The 27,621-nt window shown below is 35.8% G+C and overlaps 1 protein-coding gene across 1 annotated transcript in view; it reads right to left on the bottom strand.

Moving 5' to 3' along the window:
* The window catches only part of sog (chordin short gastrulation), a 77,795-nt gene that overhangs the window by 9,002 nt on the left and 41,172 nt on the right, over window positions 1-27,621 (bottom strand). Inside the window, exons 2-3 of the mRNA XM_013309413.1 lie at window positions 24,667-24,770; window positions 23,345-23,477 (exon numbers count right to left, since the gene is read on the bottom strand). Of these exons, the coding sequence (XP_013164867.1) occupies window positions 23,345-23,477; window positions 24,667-24,770 (237 nt within the window). The remainder of the gene's footprint in view (window positions 1-23,344; window positions 23,478-24,666; window positions 24,771-27,621) is intronic.

Raw genomic sequence — 27,621 nt, 5'->3', positions numbered from 1 at the left:
CGCTTTGATGTGACCACTAAGTTACTCGCCTTTATCGGCATTGTTGCTAGATCGTTGTACTCTACCAGTTATATGCGATACGGAGACGTCGTGTAATACGCATTTTAATACAGATGAAGCAGATTCCAATAGCATACTGTGTTTACATATATTTATCGAGTTCCACATATTCATGACTTTTAAAGGGAGCATTATGTTGATCAGGTAAATGTTGCATTTACAAGCTTTATAGATAAAGTAATGCAATAAAATTCCTATTTTATCTTCTAGCCATACAAATTAAAAGATGCAAAGTTGTACCCTATTTGAATATTTAATTTTAAATTCTGACGATTACTAACTGTTTGCAAAATACAGCTTAAGAATATTTGTATTCGAGAGATTTAAAAATTGTTAAATATTGAGCTATATTCAATGTTCTAATAAGTAACAAAAATTATATTTTTCCTCTTGTTTCTTGAGAATCCTAATTCTTTAACAATTGAATTGAAAATTATGAAGAAAATGAAGCAGGTATTGACCAAGTAGGTTGTTTTCAGTTCACACCACTGCATGAGTTGAACAAGGAAGATTAGATAATTAACAAGTTGCTAATGATTGTCGACGCTTTCTCTTATTTTACTCGCAAATCGTGAGCAATGCTAATCTTTGCTGTGTAGATTTAGAAAATCCAAACGGGACTCTACTAATAAATCTTTTGCGCTGTAATGTCTTAAAATTTCTACATGACTCACGAATCATATTAATGCAAAAATAAGCTTTAAGCTGTCATAAATATCATGTTTCATGATTTTTATACATAATCGAGTTCGAAATAATTTTCAAGAATTTCGATGAAGAAAAGTTCGAGAAAAAGTTTCGAAGTGAATGAAAGATAATTTTATAATGTTACATAAAAACTAACACTAACATTTCATAAATATTAGCAATTTAAATGCCACAACACCAATACGTCGGTGTAATATATCTAACACTGTTAGGAATATTCACGCGCTTTCATTATCATCCTCATCATCGTCATCATCATCATCATAACAGTCTTTACCGATCAATCACTGGATATATGCCCTCTCTCTTTTGTACCATTCCATAGGAATTACGCTATAATTTTTATATTGGGTGCAATTTCCTAAGATTAAAAAAAAAAGACCCACTTTCATCGATTTTTTACTTCAAAAAGGTGCAAACATATATAATTTTAAAGTATTTAAAAATCAGTAGCAGACGTAATCTGTTATAATAGACACCAATACCTTGACCTCGAAGTGTTGTGAGTAAAAATTACCGAAACTATTTCAAAGTGACGCGCGACGGGTGACGTAACAAAAGATGCGCCGACAGTACCTCGCGCTGTCACTCCTGTCACTTTTGTCACCTCGAGATCTGACGGTGCGTCAAGAGTTGTAAGTATGCCAGCAAGTACAAACTTTTATCTTACAAAAATAATTTCTTTTTAAACGTCGACGTCCAAATTAGACTCGTCTGGTTATAAGCATCAAAGGTTTATTTTTTTCTTAAAGATATTTTTAAATTGTTATTCAGTAGAGCTGGCAATCAATAAAGCAGCTCGGTCGCTAATAAAATACTCGGCCTAATTAACGGTTAACCCACTTGCGGTTCAAACAAACTCTAGATAACATCGATACCATTGTTTTATTTTGTTTGCGATTCCGTTATCTGGATCAAAAACCGAACGGATTCTATTAATATTTCGTGACCTAATAATATTTACAATAAATGTATTATTTACAATAATATAAACATTGAATGATACGCTCAAATACGAGCTTAAATTAGAAATAACGGTCAAGATAGAAGTATAGCATAAGGAACATGAGCATAAGTCATCTGTTGTCAATCATTTTAAAATATCCTATTAGAACTTAAAGCGTCCTGGAAATTACACTCTTGTGGGGGGGGGGGGTACTATCACGAGTATTAAAATTTTTGCAACGCCCCGTAAAGTACACCAATAATTTCATACTCATTTTGATATAATTGGCTGATTCCGAACCAATAATCCTGTCCAAATACGAAATCTTTCATTATAGCTAAAGATTCATATCATAGAATAAAGGTATTTTAGTAAATACATATGTATTTATTGGAATACATACATATGAGATGTTGAAAAAAACAAGTGACAAAATGTGTGACTGAAACAACTTATTGCCAGTCAAACTCATAACGAAATATATTTTTTTCTCAAAGGTAAAGTTTAATAACAGTGGATGCTTACCGTCAATGTTTAGTGCAAAGTCTAATTGGCAACAGTTGGAATTAGCTACGACTGCGGCCCGACATGACGGCGACTTGCAGTCATTTCATTGAGTACGGCAACGCAGGGACAGGACACTGTCCTTATTACAAATGCATGAGGCGCCGAGAGACATGCTCCCTGCCGGCACTGCACTAATTTATAGGTTATTTTTGTAATGATCGTGTCGATTATTGTTTATGGCGCGGGGAGAGAAAGGGGACGGCAAGAGGGGCAGGGGGCGCGGTCTTATTGTTATCGATGGGCACTCGCGGCGCTCGCTCGCATAACTGTCGCGGTATGAAAATGCAGCCGGCGCTGGCTCTGATTCAATGTTCATTTCCATAAAATATAATTCCATCTCGACACTCGCAGCGCTCTCGTTGTTAATGTTAGAGCGCAATCTTAACGCATGCACAACATCAAGCGCTCGAATCGCAGTTATAAAATGAAAAATGTGTCTCGATGGAATGTAAAACAAAAAATCGTACCAATGGCGCCATTACACGATCTCCGGCCATGTTTGTGCCGAACAGAACTGCGCGAATTTCACTGCAAACTAAAATGGTGTAGTTACGTGATTTGGAAATAACTTACAACGCTGTGGCGAGTTCACGCGAGCGCGGGCCATGTACGGCGGCAGCGGGCGCAGGCGCCGCATCGCGTTGCCGGAGGTATTTCTGCGGCGGCCTATTCAGCGCCGTTTACGGCAACCGTTTACCCAAAAAAGTAGAACAACGAACCGCGTCTGCTGTTTACAAGACGTGCAACACTCCGGCCGCATTGTCTCGAGGTGAAACGCTAGCCGATTTGCATTTTGCGCCTACGAACCGCGAGCAGCCTGCACTCCGCCGCACCGCCTGCCGCCGCCACGATAACAACCTCATGAATTTCTCCTACAGCGTTCTAAGTTTTGCATTATCTACTGACAATAAGACATAACATATAACAATGCGGTAATACATAAATTTATCACGGATACAACGGAAAAAACACGAAACAATGATGAATACTGTTTCTTTATAATGACAACTGTTTTTTTTAACTCGTGCAAATTACTTCCTGCTATCTTACCTATAGTGCGCCACTACTTAATAACTCATTAACACATGCTTGGAGATAACGAGGTGTAAACAAATATCACAAACAGACACCTCTTTGCGTTCTCTTCATCGCGATTTGAATGAGCGCTCATGAAATTGTGTTTGTACATTTAAGTGAATAAACAATGCGACGAGACGTCTGTGCAAACTAAAAACAGCTACTCAATCCGAACGTGGCTCCTTTCTGTTACCTTAATACCCACATATATAAAAAAAAATATTTGAAAAATATTTTTATACCGGAAGCAACCGCACACCAGCGACCACAAATGCGTTGTCGGTCTTCATAAAAAGCAAGTATTATAAATGCGAATGTGTGGATGGATAGATGGATAGATGGATGGCTGTTTAAAGGTATCTCCAAAACGGCCGCATGGATCTCGCTGAAATTTGCCATAGATGTAGAACGAAGTCTGGAAAAAAACATAGACTACTAATTAAGTTATTTTTAATACCTAATGGACGGAGTCACGGGCGACAACTTTTCAATAAAAGTCCAATACTACGTCGATAGGGCTGCCGCTCTGCATTGAAAAATACAGAACGATTGTTTTTATTACCACCAAAAGATGAAGAGTTTAATGTCAGATTTAATAATTTTCTTAACTATGAAAAGGTGTTCTTTAAAAATGATCTTGTTTTATAAAAGTTTGACAAAAAAACTTTTTTTTACCTCGCCCATGTGTATTCGAAGTCGGAGTGCATAGGTAGTGTTAATATAAAACCGATTATAAGGGGGAAAAAACGATAGAATCGTAAACACGGCAATTAGCAATTTACAGCTAAATAAATCGCAATCGCCGCGATGATTGTGACACAGATAATATAACTTCAACACATCTATTGATTTAATAGTTCCAAGATTACACATAATAAAGCTGGCCAGTTATAAAAAATGTCTAAATATGCATTTAGATACTAAACAAAATTAACTTATAAATATAATTATTTTGTATAATTTAAATTTAAATCTGAAATTATATTTAATGTTAATAAAAATACATAAATTTACTTTGGCGGCGCAATAAATTAAGCAGTTGTAATTAAAAGAAAAATATTCAAATTTTGATCTATTAAAAATCGGTACATTTAGCCGTTTAATTGTTTGGAGCGACGTACTGTCGACAAATTATTCATTAAAATAAAAAAAAATATATGTACATATAGCTTCGTATTATAGTCAAAACCTTCAAAAACTTTAACATAATGTAATGTATCCTGGTAAATAAGTTTGTAATGAAATAAAAAATCTCGTCCCCTCACTCAATATTAAATCAACTATTTAATTGTAAAAATCATACTATAATTTATCGTAAGCAATAAAGATGTATCAATATGTCCTTTAAAACTTTATTATTTGCTATTACGCTTTTATAGCTTTGATCTGTTGACATTTAACGTTTGTTGTTTTATGTTAATTGAATTGTAAACGGCGGTGTAGACGCGCACGTCCAACATCACAGCGTAAGTGCTATTCAATAGTTCGACTCACGTGTTAGTACATAGGAATAAATATAGACAGTCAATTGTTTCATAAATCATCGTCCAACAACTACGACAAAAATGTCGACAGCCGATCTCCCACTCAGAAAAGGTCACATGAGATTAAACACGCCGCCTCTAACAATGTATTCAAATCCCATTCAGACTATTCTTTCATTAAAAAAATACTTCGTAACGATTTTTAATATGTATTCAATATGACTCCAATTGAAGTCTGATATGCCAAATATAGAACAGCCTTGATCTTGCTATCTTTGATTTATCGAACGTACTTAGAATAATAGAGATCGATGTCGGAAGATAGGGTATGAATGGTGTCCCTTGTGAGCGGAAACGGGCCATGTGGCGCCCGGTGCCCGACGCCCGGCGCGGCGCCAGCCTGCGGCCGTGAAACGTGACTTATCATAGGTCAAAGCTCTTGATCCTTGACCTCCATTCTCCAAATGAACTTTTCTGCTACCGCGATTGTAAATAACGAGCGGTTACAAATAAGAACTTCGTTCAAAAGATCTAGAACAATAATTTATAACAAAACATTAAGTTTTCAACGCGTACACATGAGATTGGAAGAATTCGGCGCAATCGCTTCCTCCTGATTAACTTCTCTCCGACTGCGCAATACTATTGTTACAACGAGCGATGTAGCTATGCTATGTTCTATAGGAGGGACAGCAAATCTTAACGTATGAATGTGCCCTTTTTCTTTACAAATATTTAATGTTGTCATAGATGTCCCATCAAACAATTTTTCCTTGTGATTATTTAGAGATTCATCAACATTCTGAAGTACAGGGATCACTCGCATTTGCGCCTTATGTATGAAAAAGGTATTATTATAATACCTTTTTCATACATTTCCGTAGTTTACTATGTGTTCAATAACGTGCTCATATCGCGTAACGTGCCATTAATTAACCAATGGGAAACACCCAGTAGTAAGATTATTTCATAACGTTAGTTATTTTGTACACTGAAAATTAACGCTTCTGATATTATCAAATCCACGTTGTCCATGAATGGGATAATCAGCTAAAGGTTTCCATTACAGTCGCAAAGCTTAGTGGGCGTATCTTATTTTGAACAAAGAACATCTTTTGCCCACTGTCTAGTATCTATTTTGTTTATTTGTTAGATCGAATAATTTGTCTTGATGTTATGCTTCTAACATCAGGCAAAATTTACCAAATCCGAAATATCACTGTCTAGCCAACCACACTTTTTGATGGTCGGTGATTTTTTTCAATACGGCTTTTGTCCTCGCGAGTAATGGACGATTCCTTGATTGATGCAATATGATATCGATACTATTAAAATAGAATAACAAATCATCGTGGTTTCAAAGAAGCAGTTATTCATATCGCAATAGATGAGTTCATAGGATGAGATACAGCTCATTCTCACACTCGACACAATTATCAACAGCTCTGCGATTCAAATTCAACACTCAACCTAATTCATAATTGATATGCTATTGGCAATATCTATAATCACAAAGCAAATACAATGAATGTCCGTCGGCTTCATTGTAACCAACTGTATCGTGATGTAAACACTAAAATATTCTGTTTTTGCATTTTTCCCTATGAAATCATAAGTGTTATTATGTATTATTTTGTGAAAACAGGCATTAAATGCCTAATTTCAATTGCGCAATTTGAAACATGTATAAAAAATCTGTAACAAGACCTCATAATTTTGTCGGTTATCAGGCAACTTCAACAGATTGCTAATGTCAAAAACTCTGCTGAGGCAGTCTTCTTACGTGACAATAAGCAGATTGACATTAGAATAGATGTAACAGTAGTGTAAAAATAAGAATGTTTACTTGAGTAGAATAATGTATTTGTCAGTCGCCAGGAACATTCTCGACGCTTATTTCCCCTTTCTTTTAATAAGTTTCTTTTATTGTTCCTAGGTGAAACGTTATCTCGTAATCTAACGCGTTTCATAACACTCGTAAACAACTTCTTGGCAGACAAACACGCGGGCCTGTTTGCTTTTATATCTTAATGTTTTCTGTCACTATCGCATCGCAAATACTGGCAGACTGTTACGAAATACCGCCATATCTCGATTGTTTATCAAATCGATAGTTTTATTGATCTTTTCATTTCTTTTTTGTAAAATTAATTTACATCCAGCTATTACTAATAAGTCTACCTACCGTTTGAGCATGTTCATTCCAAACTTTCCGAGAGATTTAACACGAAGGAAAATTCTGCAGTGCACTTCACATGTTCTTGGTATTAACCAATAATAAAGTTTTTGCTTTAGCCTTATGTTCAATGATCTCATCGGCATCTTTGTATCCGAGGCAATGATACTTAAGCGTACAGACAATCAGAAAAAGTTTTAAGTGTACGCCGTCCGTGATTTAATCCGATGTTTCCCGATTTGGTGTGGGCCCGCCACAAAACCACTTGAATATCTGTTGATAAGTAAAACGTAATCTTCCTGTTGAAGATATAAAATTCTATTCTTGATCATGCAAAACGGACAAGCTGATCATCTGACGTAAAGAATACCGTGATTGAACTCATGACAACTATTACATTAAGGCAGTAGATAGCAGAAAGGCAATAGAAGGAGCGTCGGTGGCTCAGGAGTTAAAGCACTTGACTTGTAAATTGCAGGTCCTGGGTTCGAATCCTGCCATGTACCAATGTGTTTTTTCGATTTCCGATTTACATATGTTCATATATCCGACGTTCTTACGGTGAAGGAAAACATCGTGATGCAACCTGCACATATCTGGGAAGAAATTCAAAGATGTGTAAAGTCAACCAACCCGCACTTGGGCCAGCGTAATTGGCCTAGTCACCCATACTTAGGGTGGGGTCCAAGCACTTCAGTGGGGACGTATAGTAAGCTGATGAATAGAAGGAAGGAGCCTTTATAGGAGAACAATACATTGAATGTTATATCTGTTTTGAGAAAATATCAAAGATTTATAATCACAATTACTTACATATCTCTTAAAGGAGTATTAAATTCTATACCATTGAATACGAGTACATTAACTTTCATAAATTAAATTAAGTACAGTTGTGTACACATGGTAAAGAGCACGGGTCACGTTTGCGAGCGACTGTACCGATTACCATAGATGTTAATGGTGTGTAATAATTATTACTACACGAGGTACTTAGATTTATCGCTTTGATTAAATTAATCTGCAGTGAAATTCAATAACACTGATTGCATTTAACCCAGCGGTCGCAGATAAACGTGTTGATAGAATAGTAGTTATTTACTTGTTAAATTGTCAAACATTGTTTATATCCCATTAATTATAATAATTATATATACAATGTTCAATCATATAATAAGTAAATAATCAATGAATATAGGCAATTACGTTTACATGACTGTCTTTATGGATTTGGGAAAGTTAGGTTATGTTAGGTTAGACCGGATCCCTTATTCAAACGCGATCGAAAATGGCTACGGAGTTTCGTGAACATAATGTCATAGACCGTTACTTATGTCTTGCATGAAGTGCATTTTTAACTGCCCTCCGCCTAGAAATAAAAAAGAGGTCCGTTAACAACCTTGCGTTGTTTTATGCAGACCGTAACTACATACTAAATTCGACTGTGCATACACCAGAAGATCTATCACGAATAACTCCGATATGCGTTTTCGTAACGTCAGGTCATCGAGAAAATTTGTTGTATTAGATTTATCATCTATATCTATAATGTACAAAATTTTGTCGATGACATTTCGAATTAATTGCACGCAATTCGTGCTAGGCCCCCAGTTTAGTATGTGTATGTATCTGCGTTGTTTAAGGTTATTTGTCATCTTTTACAATTTGCAAATACTCTCAGTGAAATCTGTGCAAGCATTGCATTCACTTACAATGAAAAAAACAACAAACTGTGAGGAAACATTTTCTCAAACAACTCACATCACACACAAACATATAAACGTGATGTTTAATTAACAGTTAGGATTTAATATTTTCAATAATAAAACTAGTAGCGACCCGCGACTTCGTCAGCGCAAAATTAAGAAAAGTTGCTTATAATATGGCCGCGTGCTTCAGCTACTTTTCTGTCCAAATCCCGCCAAAATCGGTCCAGCCGTTCCGAAGATTACCCGGAACAAACGAGGCCTTCCTAAAAAATTTCCGGAAGTTTGAAAAATTGGTTTTCCGTTATCAAGAACGTAAATTTTTTCTCAATATCACATACAAGTACTCTAATTTCATTAATATTAATAGATGTATAAATAAGGTTTCTAACATAATTATCCTCGCCTTTCGGTCTTTAGCCACAATCTTTATTGTAAGTAACTGTACCGTAAAGTTAAGCCAAAAAAATAAATATAAAAGTAACACACGGTCCAGTCGGGCAATTTTTTGATGTTGTTTACTTAATATTTCGTTTTATTTTTAACGAAAGTGTAATAGATGAGTTCGAATTACAATCCGAATTAAGTTTCATTTCTTTCCATTTATAGCTTCGTATAAATTATTGTAAAAATGTAAGCGATGTACGTAACGATACCCCAAAAGTGAGACAAAATTACCTTTAGCATTAAGCTGGAACGCGAATATCGATCGCTATCTTTCTGACAAGCCGATTGGGTTAAACAAGATGAAAGCCTATTTTATATGCAGGCGTATTGCAAATTATATAATAAATATATCACCTTTCGAATGTTTAAGATATTTTTTTTAAATCGTTTCATCCGCTCCGGGCAAGAGATTGCCGCGAATTTACGACTCAGATGTAGATAAAGGCGTCTTCTTTTCAACGATTTAACTCGACTGATAAAAATCGATATCTGATTAGGTGAAATCAATGTTCTGCGACGCGTGATGATAACAATCGACAATCTGCGAGATATTTGCATACGATTGTGTCGCAGATGTTCCACACTCCTTTTATATTAAACTTTCTTAACTTTATATTATGTAAGCAAAAAAATTAATTATAAAACTAATATAAGCGATTCGATGTATCGAAATTCTGAGGAATAACAAGCGTAAACTATTTCGTAAAGTCTATTTCATATACGAATTTAGCGTAAGCCTTGATAATAGTTAAATTACACTATTAAAATCAATCTCACTAACAATAAGATCGAGAGGAACGCACCGTTGAAATACAAACTATTATCTGAATTTGTAGCGGCATATGTACAAGATAAATCTCTCAACGGTGCTAGCCTATTGAACGAAACGTACGCTCACGTACAGAAGTGTTTAACACATGCTAATGTAGTATCTATCTCGAAATAATAAGGTACACCATTAGTGTACTTGACTGTACGTTGACTCTAATGTTTATACATTTCACTCAACACTTCGCTGCAGTAATTTTCTACACGTAAGCCGTCGAATGTTTTCATCTTAGAAAGATTTTAAGGAATAAACAGTTGACTTTAGTTGATTATCACAATCCTAGTGATGGATTCATCTTAGATACTAAATACACGAGTTTATCTCAATAAAGAACAAAAAACAAAAGAAAACTCTTAAGTTTTCTTTTGTTTTTTGTTATTTTTCATAACTAGATACATAAATTAACTAACAATTACGAAGATCACATTTAAATAAATATGATGATAATTATTACAATTTACATAATATTATATTATTTGTCTAATTAACGAATAAATGAACTTTTTCTATTACATAAAAACACGTATTGTAAGAAATATTTTTTGTTTTATAACTCTTGAATAAACCTTCACCCTTGGTTGTACTTTTATACTTTTTATAATGTATTTTTAGTCCTTACAAGACATTGTTAAAATATTCTACAGCATTTTATCTTTCGTAACAGTACTAAGAACAATGTCGTCTTTATTTACGAATTTCACAAAGGTACAAGTATTCCGAACACGCGGGAGCAAGCTCATGAATTTTTGCAATATTAAAAGGACCGTTCGCGGCTCGAACGTTGCCGAGCGTATCCTCAATTTGCATTCATGCGGCCGCAAAGATGCAGAAAACACCGTCTCCCAGCGAACGATGTTCATAAAATTACATATGAACCGGTGAACGTCGGCGCCGCACTTCTATGAACAATGAAATTGTATGGAAATGGCGCCAAACGCTAAATCATAGCCCGCGCCTGCGCACGCGCTTCGCATAAAAGTGTAAACGTAAGCCGGCGTCACTTGCGGCGCCTCGCTCGTCAACTCTTTGAGCACTTAATTATTCTGCATTTAGCTGTATTGTTATGTAAACATTTATTATCATTTTGATTTTAGCTAATTTATTTTAAAATGTAGTTTAGTATTCAAAAGGACACTAAATAGATGTATGCTACTGCATAATATTGTCTTTTAACTGATTATCTTTGCTGTACTGTTCTTATAAATAAGACCTAAATCTCTGTACAAAATGTCATCCCCGTCATTAAATTTAACAACAAAGAGATAATAAGACACTTCGGTGTTCCCGCTGCTCGTTTGCCCCCTTCTGTTATAAAAAAAAAAAAAATGTTGAACGGAGCCTTTGGACTCAGAAACCCATGGTTAGTCACGTTTATTAGGAAAAATTCAAATTAGATTCTAGGATATATTTTACCTTTTTACTATGACTAGTGGTCGCTCATTGGTTGAAATTCGACCATAAACAAGATATTTTACTTTTTACTAATAAGAATTCTCATGTTATTGCTATTTAACTCATTGTAAAATTTAACGATCTAAAGGATTATATTTTTAAATACAAACCTCAAGGATTATAATTAAAATCTAGATTAGAACTAACAAGAAATATCTGTGGAATTCTTAAAATTTCCTATCAAGTCTAAATTGTTATTATTACAGTGGACAAGTTATCTTGTCCTTTATGAGTCGGCGTCATATTTCAGTCTCATTATTACATTCAAACGGCCGGGATTGCGGCCCTAAGTGCGTCGGATTCAACGCAATAAAATTCTACAAGCTTCTAAAGTCCTTTTATTAACAGGCAAGTGCAGCGTCTCATACGACTCGTACTAAATCGGTAACATTCCGTTAAAGCATAGTCACATATTAAACCGACTCTATGCAAGCGAATAAAACACTTATCGTCAACCTAATTCAAACACAATAAGTCATATTTTGGCCAAACATTTTTTTGTGATTTGATGCATATATCTCATTATATAACTTAACCACTCTACCACTTAACAATGGTAGAGCCTGCTTTAACATCTTCGCACGAATTGGCCCGGCTCGCCCGGTGAAATACCACGACCACACAGAAGACTGACGTGAAGTGGAAGCAATTCCGCGTTTCGTCTGATGAGTGTGCGTCCCGGAGGCCTAATCTAGTCCACTTTCCCTTCCTACCCTTTTTCTTATAAGGAAAGGATGGGAAGTGGAAGTGAATGTTTTCTTTCTGTGCATCCTCTCCTCCGTCGATGAAAGGTAGGCAACGCATATGCAATTGCGTATGTCTATAGGCAACGGTCAATTCGCTATTTCTGCGATTTCAGGTGGCTGCTCGCTCGTTTGCCACTTTATAATATAAAAAAAAATACTTTTTATAATCTCTGTGTGAAAAAAAACAGAGATGCAAGGCTCGAAACAATAAATTAAATTACTTAAGATTATAGTTCTTTTTTCTTGAACAGACTTACATCATATTAAAAACAGAGCGACGTTGCATAACGTCAATTTTAAAATACCACAGAAATAAAAACCTTTTAATGTTGTTATTAAAACACTGTTGAAAAAAACTATAGAGAAAATATTATGAATCCACTCAATTCTATCCCATGATTTATTAAACCGTGTGAACAGAGTTACAGATATAAAAACATTCACGCCAAATGTCAAAGAAGATTCGAATCTCTTGGAATTATTTCTCAATCACTACGTAAAGCATTTATAATGGAACCGACAGAGAGAAATTAAATTTAAATAAATGTAAAACATCGCTACATTTATAATTTGTTTTATTTAATCAAATTTTATTTCAAAAAGTAAAATAGATACATATAGCTTGGCAATCTTGCAAGCGCCAATTTCAAAAGATAAAGAGATAGGATTAGGAACATATCGATTTAGAAAACAACTTATATACAATCGGTTTTACATTTAGATTAGTTTTTAGTCGAACTAGTTGACGCCCGCGACTCCTTCCAAATGGATTAAAAAAAAAATAGTAGCCTATGTGTTCTTCCTGACTTTGCTCTACATCCGTGCAAAATTTCATCGAGATCCGTTGAGCCGTTCTGGAGATACCTTCAGACAAACATCCATTCATCCATCTAAACTTTCGCATTTATAATATTAGTAAGATTCTATCTTTTTTATTCTAAATATGCATGTTCCATTTTTGTTCAGCTTAAAATCAATATTGCGTGGTAGTGATTATTATTTTACTTTACAATACAATATTAGCAAATCTGTGCAAATTAGCGTAGACAAAATCTTAACAAGGAATTGAAAAGAAACAATGTGAAACCAAGATAGAGAGAATGCGAGATAGTTGTGAAATTAAAACAATGTCTCTACCGGCAGGAGCCGCCCTGTGTTCGTTCTCACCAAATTTGCTTAGAACCGGCGTACAACTGGCGCCGGTCTACTTTCCAAATAGCCTTCGCGTCTCGCCTGTGACCTTTACAACACCCGACTCGCAAACCACCGCAGCGCGCCGCGCCTAGCTGTGATAACCAAACCATACGCTACACAGATTTTACGCTAGTTCGTAAAACGCTTTACGTAGTAACGATGAGCCAGAACAGTGGGCCTATCACGAATATTTGTTCTAATAGGTATCATATCGATATCGTCAATTATATCAAAATTAGTATGACATTTTTGGTGTACACTTGTACTGCTCTGTGTACTACTCTACCTCGCTCTTCTTCCCTCGTGCGTAAATGCCTTATTATTAATACAACAGTTATAAAAGCAAGATAATAATACTATATCAAAAATATACACTAAGCGAAAAGATAACGATAAAGGTTCGTCGACATGCTCACCTACTTCATTAATTACTTGTGTAATTTACATCGATTTTTTATATATTTTTTGTGTTATTTACATATTTAAGATTAAACACGCTGTAGAGATCTAAAGGATGTAACTTTAACATGTAATTCTATTATCAGTTGCAGTAACTTGTTCTATTTATAATCATTAATACGGTGACCATCTATTTCAAACACATGAAATCCTATTGCTGTTTTTAATTTATATCGTTGTACAATTAGCAAAGAGATAACCGACAAATAATAATTATCATGTTCGTAAGACCGGCTTCCTTACCACACAACTAGAGTATTTGTGTGGCAATGAAGCTGGCTATCTTAATATCATCAAATAAGCACCTAATTTATATAAAATTGGAGGAAGTCGATACTCGTTCAACTATTTAAAATAGTTATTTCACATTGTAACGAATCCATTGCTTTCACTGTGAATTGACCCTAAGGAAATGTGAGGAGATAAATGAAAACGCAAGCGCACTAATCGACCAGACGACTGCGTCACAAAATAAACTGCTTCAAGATGCGTTCAACGCATTTATGACTAGCTCTCATCGCTGCCGATGTTCAAACGCAAATCGTACATTCCAAGTTATATGTAACATTAATATTATGATTAGACGATTTGCTGATACATTTATAAACGTAATTGGTTTTACGCGCGACAAAAGCGGTCAGGGAACTTTCGTTTACAACCGAGTAAGCTGTGAAACTTTCCTGTTGACAGTTTTATATTTAAGTACCTAAAACTAGTGTCTGGAATAGGATCTAATGATAATTAGTCGAGACGAGCATTGAAAATTAGTGCTAAAATTTTAGATGAATATGATTATTAACTAAAAGTTAAGCCTTGACCTGATACTGTTGTGGGAAAAACGCCTTATTAGAATAGTAGCAACTATATTAAAATGAGTAATTTATATTTCTCCTACCTACCTGGTGAAATACCCTTGAAGTTACAATTCAACACAAATTCCAATTCTAATGCATTAAACCCGTGTTAAGGGAAATATATCGATAATTATTTAATATACCTACTCTTATGTTTTAGTTATATGGCAAAAATATTTGCATGCCCTTACTCTGCTATAGAATAAATAATTTCTAGCTGTCACTACCGACTTTGTCTGTGTGAAAAAATACCCTGTGCATTCTTCGTTGCTTGATATTTTGCGCAAGTCTATTTCAAGGTCACAACAAATGAAATTTATGGTAACAAGCCTCTATATCCAATCAGTTGTTTAATTTCAACTAGCGTTTGCCAAATTATGCCAAATTTCAACGGGATCCATGCAGCCGCTCTGGAGATACCTTTTAACAAACATCTTTCCATCCATGTAAACATTCGCATTTATAATATTAGTAACATTACTTACTTTTCGCTAGTAGAATATATTTGTTGAAAATCATTCCCGTAATAATTATTTTCTGAAATCTCGAGATGATTTTAGACTAGGGAATGTTTCAGAAAATTATCTTATGGAAATAACACGTGGAAAACATGAGGCGAATAATATTTGTTGAAAGAGGTAATGACAGCGGTAACATGCGCCGCGGCGCTCGTCCGTCCCTGGCGGCGCCGGCGCCCGGCGTCGCGGCGCCCGCTTTGTTTGTACTTCGCGTATGTTCACTATTTACGCAACTCTATGATTCCTCCAGAATGAGATTGCAAAATCGTAAACTTATATTACGACCACAAACTATACTAATCTCAAAGAAAATCTGAATGTAAACTGAAAGCAAAACTGTTACTGTAGCCAAACTTTCCAGGGTTTATTAACGGACAGATTTTGACGTGACCTTGTCTGACAGACCCTGAAAGTGAGCGGTAGAACATTAGATAAATGCCTTTTTTCGTTATTTTTTTTTAATTAAAATATTAGCAAATTTCCCTTAATTTACTAATATTTCTTGTATAATACCATTCCAACTAAGCTCGACACTTGTGCTAGGATATGGTTTACGACAATAGTCGAATGGCGGGATTCGAAACTCCAACCTCGTGATCGGTAATCCTTACGGTTATTGGCGCTTCTAATATTATTATCTAATGTTATTCTTTAATTAATTTGTTTATGTGACGTTATTCATCGTGGGTTTCTGAGACCATAATCGCCGTTTAATACATATTTTTATCTTTGTTTTATCAAAGATAGCGACAGGGATGACGATATGTTTTATACAGAGATTTTGATTTTAGAAACGAACAGTCTAACGATTACAATTATTACTTTCTATAAGGAACTCTATATTAGTTATCAAATCTATCGGAGGACATAATTTTAATACATAATCAATGCAAGTTTTATTCGTAATATAAGCGTGATTTATCACAGTACACCAGTGACCCTAAAGGTTATAACAGCATTCCAGCGCAAACAAGTCGCTATACGTAAGTTCTAAAACGATATATTGAAATGCAGTTTAATACAACGACCCCGTTTGATTAAAAGATTAATGTTTGAGGTAAATCAGTTGTAGGGTTTGGCGCCGACTGACTGCTTGAGAAATGCACGCCGAGTCACGTTGATGCTAGTTTCACACGAGGACAGCATTAAAGCACAGGAAAACAGAACAGTACTGCTATTGTTATAACATGTAGAGGCAAAACTATTTCAGTAGTAATTATTTCAGACAATAATAGTACCGTTACTTCTACTGCTGTAACTCACTATTCCGCACTCGTGTGAAACTAGCATTAGCCGCAGACTGCCCAGCTATTACTCAGTATAGTCCCACAAACCGCACACTCCTAATACACCCTTATTAGCCAACATTAAAATAATAACGAGAACAACACTTGCGGACAGAGATCGCGTTGCTTTTTAAAATTACAATGGTCGAAGAGGCACACCACTTTAAATGCTGTCATTAGGGGCGACGTTGAATGATCATTATGGATGAACAAATCTTATTTCAGAATGAAATATTTACTATCGTATGTTTTTACGATTCATCTATGTATTTCGTTAGTTATTTCTATTTCTGTATATATTATAAATACGTCTTTAGTTATGTACACATGAGGAAATTCCCACAATGTTCCAAATAGAAAGTGGTGAAAAAACTATTTAAATTAAGTCCCATTTACATCTAGCCTATCCTGAAAATTGTAAATATATTGAAGTTATAGTCAGTTATAACAGTTAATATAAAATTATATTCTTTATATGTTTTCTATTCTTCAATTGGACATTAATATAAATTACCTAGAATTAATTGTAGATAATTGCTCCGGCCTTCATTACCCTTCAAATCGGCACGAAATGTTTGAACAGTAAAGGCAGTATGGAATGTGCCGCAGATACGAATAACGATTTCATAGAAATACGGCATTATTCTAAAAGTCGGCGGCATATACAATACAAATTCCTGAGAGGCATACGCTGTGTATTGGAGACTAGAGACTATAGCCATTCTCTTGATAGACTGCCGTCATACTGGTGCAGTGATCGGCGAACCGTGAACCGATCACACCGCAACACTATCCGGTAAATATCCAGACCTTCAACCCGCAGAGCACGGTACAATTTTACCTTTTATATCATATATTTGATGTTATGCAAAACCGTAGTCAGAACCAGTTAAAATTGGTTTAGAATCAATTGACTGTAGGGATACTAACATTAAACTAATATAAATGCGAATGTTTGGATGGATGGAGGTTTGTTTGAAGGTATCTCCGAAAGGGCTCAACGGATCTTGATGTAATTTGACACAGATGTACAACATAGTCTGAAAGAACACATAGGCTATTCCTTAAGTTTATTTTAATTCCGCGCTGCCCGAGTCGCGGGCGACAGCTAGTAACAGATTAATGAGAAAGTTAAATCGTTCTCAAGTTTCTCCTGAAAAATGTGACGGAGTCTTGTACAATTTTAATATTACTGTCAACATTGGTATGCGTTAAAATCTTCTTTTTTCTCATGTTCAAAATGGTGACCATGAACCCAGCAATCTTTCAATCTGCAGCAACACCACACTAACACCTGGTAATTCAATTAAAATTATCGAATTAAAAATGTCGATACGGCCCTGGAGATTTATTAAAAGCACGATAAAGTATATTGTTAATCATTACAGAGAGAAGCCGGCACACGGCCAACTGGAATTCTCACAAAGGCAACACTGAATCAGATTTGATGCGTTTTATAGTTACGACCCGGAGATAGACTTTACGGCCGTCTTAAAGGTGCACTACGCTTTATTGTTAATCCATTAAATTATTTCCGTTTGTGGAACAATTGTATGCGGAACATTTTATAAGAAATTTTACATTTTATAACATTATATAAAAAAAAGACTAATAGAAGAACTAAACATATCCTGAAGAGAGAAGCATAAAAGTGACAAGTTACGACACTCCGTATTAATCTGACGCTGTATCTCATGGCAATTTAGCATGGCAAATATATTGAGCCTAAGGCTGATTTACTTAGCTCTCTATACAACTATCATTCAAACAATATTGGTTGAAGTCACACACAGTGTCTATTAAAGTGGAAGCGCCGTATCTGCAAGTGATGAGAGTCATGTTTAAGCGTCATCTCAACCCTACAACACTATAAGTGATACTCCTATAAAATCACGAAAAAGTGAGCGTTCGTTGACATCGGTGATATTTGCCTGCAAAAAATGCGTATGTTGTAAGCGGTGTTCGCTAAAAAGGCGCGCAGACGGCGTCGCGGCGACGGGTCGACGGCCGCGCCCGGAATAACCAGCAGCACCAGCTATATTTGCAGCGGCGACGGGGGAGGAGGCGTGCGCGCGGGGAGCGGCGGCGGGGGACACACCAGCGCGTGCCATTTCTGCACCAGCGGCCGGTGCATCTGAGTAATGCCATTGTAATGCTCTCGATATATCCTACTGACGGCAGACGCGGCGTCGGCGTCGACGCTGCAACCGCAAATCCCTAAACGCCACCGAGCCGTTCAGCGGGCTGTCAAATACGATCCTTCGTCCGACCACGCTTACGAAGAATCGGGATAAAATAAGAAAAAGAATGTCAAATAGAAGTCTGCTTTATTATGGTGAAGCAGACAATATTAAATTTATGACATAACTCTACTACAATACATTTATCACAAAACTGACTCACTGTATAGGATAAACCACGGAAATCTCACATACTTATTATTCGTACTATTTTCCTCATATTTTCCTGTTTGTTAATTAATATTCATTAAATTAAATTTCGAATGAAAGTATCCGAAGTATCCTAGGGCGTTGCAAAGAAGTTTTAGGCAAGGCCGTTGTCTATGGTATGTATATAGTTGCCATGAGTGCAGCAGAACAAAGCTATTAATGTCGCATCGCAAAGAATTCCATTAGTGCTATTACGAATTCGTTTCGTAGATGTTGATTATCTAGATGTGTCCAGAAGGGACCGTAGCGCCGGCGGCGACTCTCGCGTATGTAGGTAACGATCAGAATGAGCCGTGGGAGCCCGCCTCGGTCATTTGTCATTGCCGGTTCCTGTCACTACGTCTGTTCGCATACTTTCTCACATTCTGCAATTACCTTTTAAAGGCAGCGAATTTGCCGATTCCAGCAAAAAAAAATACTTAATGGAATGATGAACGATGACAATCAAGACGCCGGTAATGCGACCTAAAGGAAAGCGCCGCGAAAAAAATTGCAGACGCATTTTTAAATGCCGATGATAATGTAACAAGCCGTCTCGTAAAGTGCAATTTATATTTATACATGACACCGCATTTATTTTAGCACAACTATTGTATTAAAGGACACATAACTTACGAGCATACCAAAGCAAAAATATTCTTCGGGCAAATAGTTGACTAACAAATAAATGTTAGCATCCAATGATGATTTGAAGTTGACTATTAAAAATAAAATGACACAAAACTTTGATTATGCTGATCTTTTAACAGTAGTTATACTTATTTTCTACAAATGATTCTAATATCGAAAGAGTTATAATAATTTATTTGTATGTAAATAGATGTCAAGTTTATTTAGGAATATGATATTAGCGATACGACCGGCGCGGTGCGGGCGCGGCGTCGGGTTTCACAAGCGGAGCGGGTCATTCGAAAATTGCATATTAATGACGCGCTTCGAGCCAAACAGAACATTCCCACAAAAATCTATAAACGTACGTCTCGTTCACACAATTTCCACACACATGTGCGGATAGTTTTCGCGACAGATGGTCCATGAGTCACTAACCTGTCCCAAGTGCTATTTGTTACCAATATAATCGACACGTTCGACTATAAATCATTCCTATTCCTATCTACATTAAAAATAGTCAGATGTCGTTTTTGTAAATCCACTATGAACATCGTTTAATAATACGATCAAACGACTAGACGATATTTGAGGCCACGCTAACCAGTTCAATGACCTCATAATAAAAAAATATCCAAAAATATGAAAGATTTTAGCAAGAGATGAGACCATTAGTCACCAAAGAAATATAATAGTAACAATAATTTTATGATAGTATTAAGAACATAAACATATTTTAATAGTGTAATCAGACCTTTAATGGAGCAAATCTCACAAAGTTTTAACATTTGAAGTAATTTGTATAATATAGTCTTGAACTTAGATTTGCCACTTTTTACGGTTACCAATAGAAGCTATCAAACATTAAAATAAATTAAACATTAAAACACGTCCTGTTTTGGTTGTAGTAAATCTACATCAATGGATCCCGTGGCTTTATTGGACGATAACGGTTCGGAATATTCGCGAGGTAGTAACAGAATTGTCAAACAGGAAAGCATGACATCAGTCGGTGTACATAATGCCTTTAAATAAAATGACATCATCAATTTAGGTAATTCAATTGACTGGAGCAGACATCGTGACGGTCGAATGATGGCCGAATTATGTCGTGTGAGAATAACATTGAAAGCAGATTAGAATGACATGCGCCCAGTCATTGATCATTTACATTTACGTAACCCCTTTGTTACTAATTGAATTAACCGAATCAATATAACCGAAAGATTCAGCTATTTAGAAGTCACGTTCAAAATTTGGCAAAACCGTGTCAATATTTTTATTGATTACGTATGATAATAAATCATTTCAACAAACTATTGTGTAAGGATTTATGACTAACTAGTCGTTACACGAGACTCCGTCTGCGCGGAATTAAAAAAAAAAATTAGTGGCCTACATTTGTGCCAAATTTCAGCGACTAACAAACATCTATCAAAACATTCGCCTTCATAATATTAGTAAGATCAAATACTTACTTAATAGTATTAACACAACTGTATAAAATAACATTTCCAGCCATATTTATAAATGTTTTCACTTCAAAAAAATCTACGTTACATCCGAGAGACCTTAATATCAAGGTACAATCGTTGCATACCATTAGAGCAAAGACAGTGGGTTAAATGTGTGAAGCAATCGATTTTGCGACTATAACGCGATTTCAAAAAAAAATCTTGACCTGTTCATAAAATTTATATTTCCTGTAGTTTCGCTGCCATTGCTAACTTTCACCGAACTAAATGGTTTTATTGACAATTCGAGTTATTTTTGTACGATTATAATGTTGATAACAAGTTGGCATTATTGTAAAGAGGTTTGTGAATGAATCTGGTTGTTTCGACCGAGTTCATTCAGTTGTAAATTAATACAAATCTCTTCTTCTAAATACGAACATTTCGCATAAAATAGAAGATGATGAAAGTTTCCTATGTCGTCTGAGTTGGAAAATAAACTTAGAGTTGACTATTCTAAACAATTACAATAGGCAATAATTCGCGCAAAAGCATATTGTAACCATTAGGAAAAAAGTACAGGAATAAAATTACAGTCAAGTTGATTGAACAATATCGAAACACAACGACTTCGATATATAAAGTTTAATTTAATTTGTATAGAACAGTGGTAGAGCCCGCTCTAATATCTTCTCACGAATTGGCCCGGCTTGCCCGGTGAAATGCCACGACCGCACAGAAGACAGGCGTGAAGTGGAAGCAATTCCGCGTTTCGTCTGATAAGTGTGCGTCCCGGAGGCCTATTTTAGTCCTCTTTCCCTTTCCACCCTTTTTCTTATAAGGAAAGGATAGGGAGTGGAAATGAACTTTCCGGATGAGAGGATGCATGGGAAGGGTGAATATTTTCTTTCTGTGCATCCTCTCCTCCGTCTATGGGCAACGGTCACTTTGCTATTTCAGCTAATTCAGGTGACCGCTCGCTTGTTTGCCACCTTATGATATAAAATTTGTTTTAAGTGTTGGAAAATAAAGTTTTTTTTTTTCATTTTTGTTTTCAATTAATTAGTTTCAGTATGATTTACTAATCAAACGGTATCTTATGCGAAGTATGGATGTGGGTCATCAAACCGTTGGACTATCGTTCCTAAAGTTTATCTGATTCACAAGACCATACGTGACTGTTGAGTATGTCGGGTCTAGACAATGACACGACTTTAATATTTTGTATGAATAATGACTAAGCAAATTCAAAGCATTGTTAACAATTTGGTTGGCTCGTACCAACTAAGCCGGCTAATGGTGGGCACTCGACGTGTCTTCATTAATATTATCCGTGTCATTGGATAGATTAGTATAGAGTGCCGCTGTCAAGATGTTTCCTTGCTTCTTGTAGGGCAATACTTTATACTGTTTATGAAGAAAAAAAACAGGAAAGACAGCGCAGGAAAAAAATCACAATTAAAGGCTTACTGGCTGGTTAAAAAAAACTTTATATGAAAATTTCCGCAAACTGCCACAGAGTATTAAGTTGTAATTTGCACAGACGTTGCACGTAACAGACGGCCGTGAACACGTCACTAGTTGCGGACAAGTGGCGACTGATAACGTAACCTACGTTTTAATCTTTAAACTAACATTACACCAATGCTACATTTTTTCCTCTCGTTTTCTAGATTTATCTCTGTAAACCAGACACATTAGAACCTTCAATGTGATTCCAATAATACCTGACAAAATGAGATAAAGCTTTCCAATATGCACTTTTATAAGATTAAAACAACAAAATTAACAGTTAGATAACAATTCCAACAGGAAAATATAAGGTAAAATTTGGCAAAAAATTTTAACAAATTTCCTTCTGTATGTTCATGCATTTTTTTGTAAATTGGGAATCAAATATACATTATACGAGTTACATATTTTTATTTACCAAACGATTTCATAATATTTATAAATATTCAGTCACTGAAACTATGATTCTGAGGAGATTAACACTTATAATTTAAGTGAATACTTCTGAGAGGACAACAATTAAAAACAAGCCACCTGTATCTCGAAGAGGTACATATGTTAACAGTAATTATGGGCTTATTAGTAACTTGTCGCTAAAAATACGACACGCCCTGGCTTTGCCCTGGTGGCAAAAGATATACATCCGATCTCTTTTCTGTCCTTTTTGTCGTACCCTCCCCAGTTAATTACGATAAAATATATACACATCATGCGGAGTACATAACCTATATGATGGCAGAAAAAGGTATTTTGATCCGTTTTAGAGTTTAGCAAAACATTTGAGTTATTTAGACTTAAAGGTAAAGTACTCACAATCTACATCTCCCGGACAAGTTTTGCAGCATCTCCCCGGCAGCAGCACCGGAGTGTCGCATGACGGCTCCGGACACTCGTTCTTGATGTTCCGACAGTGTACTTTGGCCACCACACGACGTTTCTTTTGAACCTAAACGGGAAGAAAAATGTTAGTTTCGCATAAGATTTTTACGTAACGCCTAATCAATTTACGTAGAGTTCCTTAAATGTAGTTCAAGTAAACCTTAAACTAAAAGGGTAGGTAGAGACTATAATTTTCCATAGCAAAACTCTCGCACTACTCATTTCTTCTACTTACATAATATACTCCTTATTTCGTCCTTCTTTTCTATATGTATTGATAACATACAAATAATAGATTAATATAAGCATTTTTAGGGCACAGATTAGTATTATTTTGGCATTTCTAATTCCTTTTTAATGTGGCGCCACTCCTTATCTTGCGACGTTATTTTTATTATTTTTTTACCCGAAATAAAAAAAAACTCTAATCAATCTTTAATTACAAATATAATTAGTTTAATAACTAAAATCTTCCAGTGGATTGATAAAGCGTCTTAATTAAAGAATAATTTTTTATACCCTTCATTTGGTTACTAAGCACTAGCAATTAACAACGTAGACAATTCATGGGAGACGCCCGAATTCAGCAATGGAGTGTAACACGTAATGGCCCGTGGCTTGATCATGACGAAATTCTTTATTTAGACATGTCAAATACAGATAACTTAAGTTTATTTAAATTATGACGCCAGTATTATGATTCAGATTAAAATTGTGTATTTTGCATGTTTTTTAATGATTTTAAAAGCGTCGGTGGCTCAGGGGTTAAGCACTTGACTTGCAATCTGCAGGTCCTGGGTTCGAATCCCACCATGTACCAATGTGTTTTTCGATTTCCGATTGACATATGTACATTTATCTGACGTAAGGGTGCTGATGTTGATTTTGATAATAATTTAATATTGAATTTTGTAGTGGAAGTATAAAAAGTTAACTATAAAACTTAAATAGTTCTTCAAGTAATTTGTTAATTTCGCCTTTACGAAATATTATTATGACATCGCGTAATTCAACAACTAAGGAGGAAACTATGATTATATACCATGAGGCAGAGTACAGCATGAGGTAAGATGCATCACTATCTTACTAATATTAGAAATGTGAATGTTTAGATAAACGGCTAAACTGATCACTCTGTAATTAGGCATAAATATAGAACATAGTTTTTTTTTAATTTCGCGCGGGTAAAATCGCGGACGACGGTTAGTTATAATATATTTCAAATGATTATTTGAGATAATACAGTATTTACTCACCGAAATACACTCACATTTGATGCAGTACATTACCCCGAAGGGAGGGCCGAGATCCGCGAACCACGTCGAGCCCAGCTCCTTGGCTTGCTTACCGAACTGACATTCTGTAACAAACAATATAATCATAATATAAGACTGTTTTTAGCCGACTTCAAAAAGAAGGAGGTTATCAATTCATCCGTTTTTTTTGTGTGTTAACGAGTAACAGCGCCCCTGTTGTTTCGATTTCGAAAAAGTTTTGATTTGACTAGAAGTTTTTGATACTAAGATCATTAAGTAGCTTAGACTTTGACTGAAGTAGAAAGTTCAAAGCTACGTGCGAAGTAAACAAACACTGGGCTAGCATGTTTGACTAAGTCCTAGTCACCACTAACATATGCTAGCCTCCTAGTCCTTCGCTGGGGACTATGAATGAGCTGACGATGACTGGTTTTACTCTAAATGATTACCCATTTTTAAGAGTGATGAATTATTTTCCAATATTTATCAGGAGTGTCATAGAAAAAACGGTAAGTTTTGCTTCTTTTAATTTACAATTACATAATTACTAGTTATAGTGGTAATGAAACGACATAAAAATTAAACGTATTAAACGTCAACAGATTAATGAGAGATTGATTAATAAAACGCAAAAGAGGTTCTAAGCGGGTAGCGCTCAACAAGTCGCAATTACATAGAGCAGTACTTGATAGTCTAAAAATATAAAATGTCGACGTGGCCATATGATGGCAACCCGCTCCACCAGCCACTGCCTACAGTTAAACCCCGTTTCCACTAACTAACTAGACGCTAGACAGACGCAGACATCGTACGAAGTTCATAAAAAGAGTAGTCGTGTGCAGTCAAGCATTTAGTGAAAATGGGGTCTAAAGCCTCATTCCTATGCGAAACGTTATGCCGATTCCATTAACTTTAATAAGTTCTAAAAGCTGTTAACCATACGTACGTATTAAATATTGATAGTTCAAGAAACTTCGGATACGAGTATTTCTAATTAGAAGGAAATGAAACGTATTCTATAAAAAAAATGTATTGTAATAAAGAGATTCTAGCTATTTCATAATAAGTCCTATTAAAGTTAATATGTCATAAATGCATTTAAGAACAGTTCGTTAACTTATTTTTTATATCATAAGGTGGCAAACAAGCAATTGGCCACATAAATATACCTAAATAGCGAAGCTACCGCGGCTCATGGATATCCACAATTTCAGTTGTGTTACCAAATTAAATGTTTAATATTATTCTAAGATATTTGAACATTTTAGGGCAGTGTTTCCTAATCAGTGGTATACGTAACCCCAGGGGTACGTGAAGTTGTACCAAGGGTTACGTACGGCTATCATTAAAAACAAGAATAATGTACAAAATAATATTTTATTACGGTTACTACAAACGATCGGTTATTACGTCCAATTGGTCCAAGCGTTTGAGCGTGAAGAAGTAACAAACACACACTCACAAACTTTCGCATTTATAATATTAGTGTGATTGCTACAATAAGGGGTTCGCAGTTGGGAACCACTGTCTAGGGGTCTAGGGGATTGATATAGAAAACACAAAAGAATATCGCTTTATATAAGTAAATATTATTTGTCACCTTGTCCTACGGAACACGATACTTGAGACTCTATACTGCAAATAGTTAACTAAGTAGTTGTTAACATGTGATAACAACTTCATTCTCGGAATTTAATTAAACTCTTATCATTCCATATCACAATGTTTTTATCATATTTCTATTCTTTTAATCCTAAGTTCTATGAGATTATAGAAGACATTTTATCTTGTAATGAAGATAATATTCTTTGAAAGGATTTGTTTTACTCATTTTACGAAATTATATTAATTAGCAATAGCATTTCTTAAATATGTATCATTATTTTAATTAAATTATAATTTGTAAGCTGCTTCATATAAAATAAGTAGACTACTCGAGACGTAATAAGTACATGTAATTGAGAACAATCGTGAATGTAATATCGTGACAAACAGTGGCCGATTCCGAATGTTAGATTCGCTATCAGATGTCTTAGGTCGATAAGGTGGCTCGGCTCGGCCTCTATAAATAGGCGTCAGCGTTATCTCTCCCTCTCGTAACTATTTAATTAACCTCACTGCACGAGTGCACTGATAACGCAACGACATGTTGCGTGAGAACAAATCGATCCCGGCTCACGAGGATTGCGCGCTCGGGTCGCCGCTCGCCGCTCGTGGCTTGAATTCGGTGTTAGCACCAATCGCCCTTATTTGTCACTTCTCTTGTAATAAGGAAGGAGGGTGGCGGCGCTTAGGCGATAGATAAGGATGCGACAATCACGACTCGTATTCACTATGACATTTTATGGACAGAAATGATCCTCTATTCAAGTGGCTCCATTGAGTGTTAAACACGTCATTGCTAGAATTGAAATTACATTTGCCAACTATCGTACGGCCGCGCATCTTTTCCTCTACGGATACAGTGCCAAGGCGTCGTCATTGGCAGCTTATTAAGGTACCGGAGTGCGGCACTTTCGCTCGTTTAAGTGATGTAACAAATCTATAAGTGACGTCCGCTAAATACGCGTAAAAATATTATGCAGCGGTTATGATTTAGGCTTATATACCGCGGCGAGACGTCGCGTAACCTTCCCTCGTTCTCGGAAACTCTGGCACGTTGCCAGCCGCCGCGGGGAAATGAAGTAGTGGCTACGGCGACGCCCGTCTTATGCTCCTTTCACGATCTGTTTATGGAAATTTGTACACGAACGTGCGCATGTTTATTTTGATTACGCTCGATATCGATAAATTTGCGCAAAGTGCAACGCCGCAAATACCACAATAAATTCGAGCGCGCACGACCAATAACCTGCCTAATTTATAACTATAAACAAAAATTCCTCTTTGTCACTTTAAGAATTCCGTCGCGTCGTGATATTTGCCGTCTGGTTTATTTTTTTATAAACATCAAAC

This window comes from Papilio xuthus, unplaced genomic scaffold (genome assembly GCF_000836235.2).
Source record: "Papilio xuthus unplaced genomic scaffold, Pxut_1.1 DF827777.1, whole genome shotgun sequence".
Lineage (NCBI taxonomy): Eukaryota > Metazoa > Arthropoda > Insecta > Lepidoptera > Papilionidae > Papilio > Papilio xuthus.
Note: the sequence above shows the minus strand (reverse complement) of the source record. Positions and strands in the feature narration are given on the sequence as shown.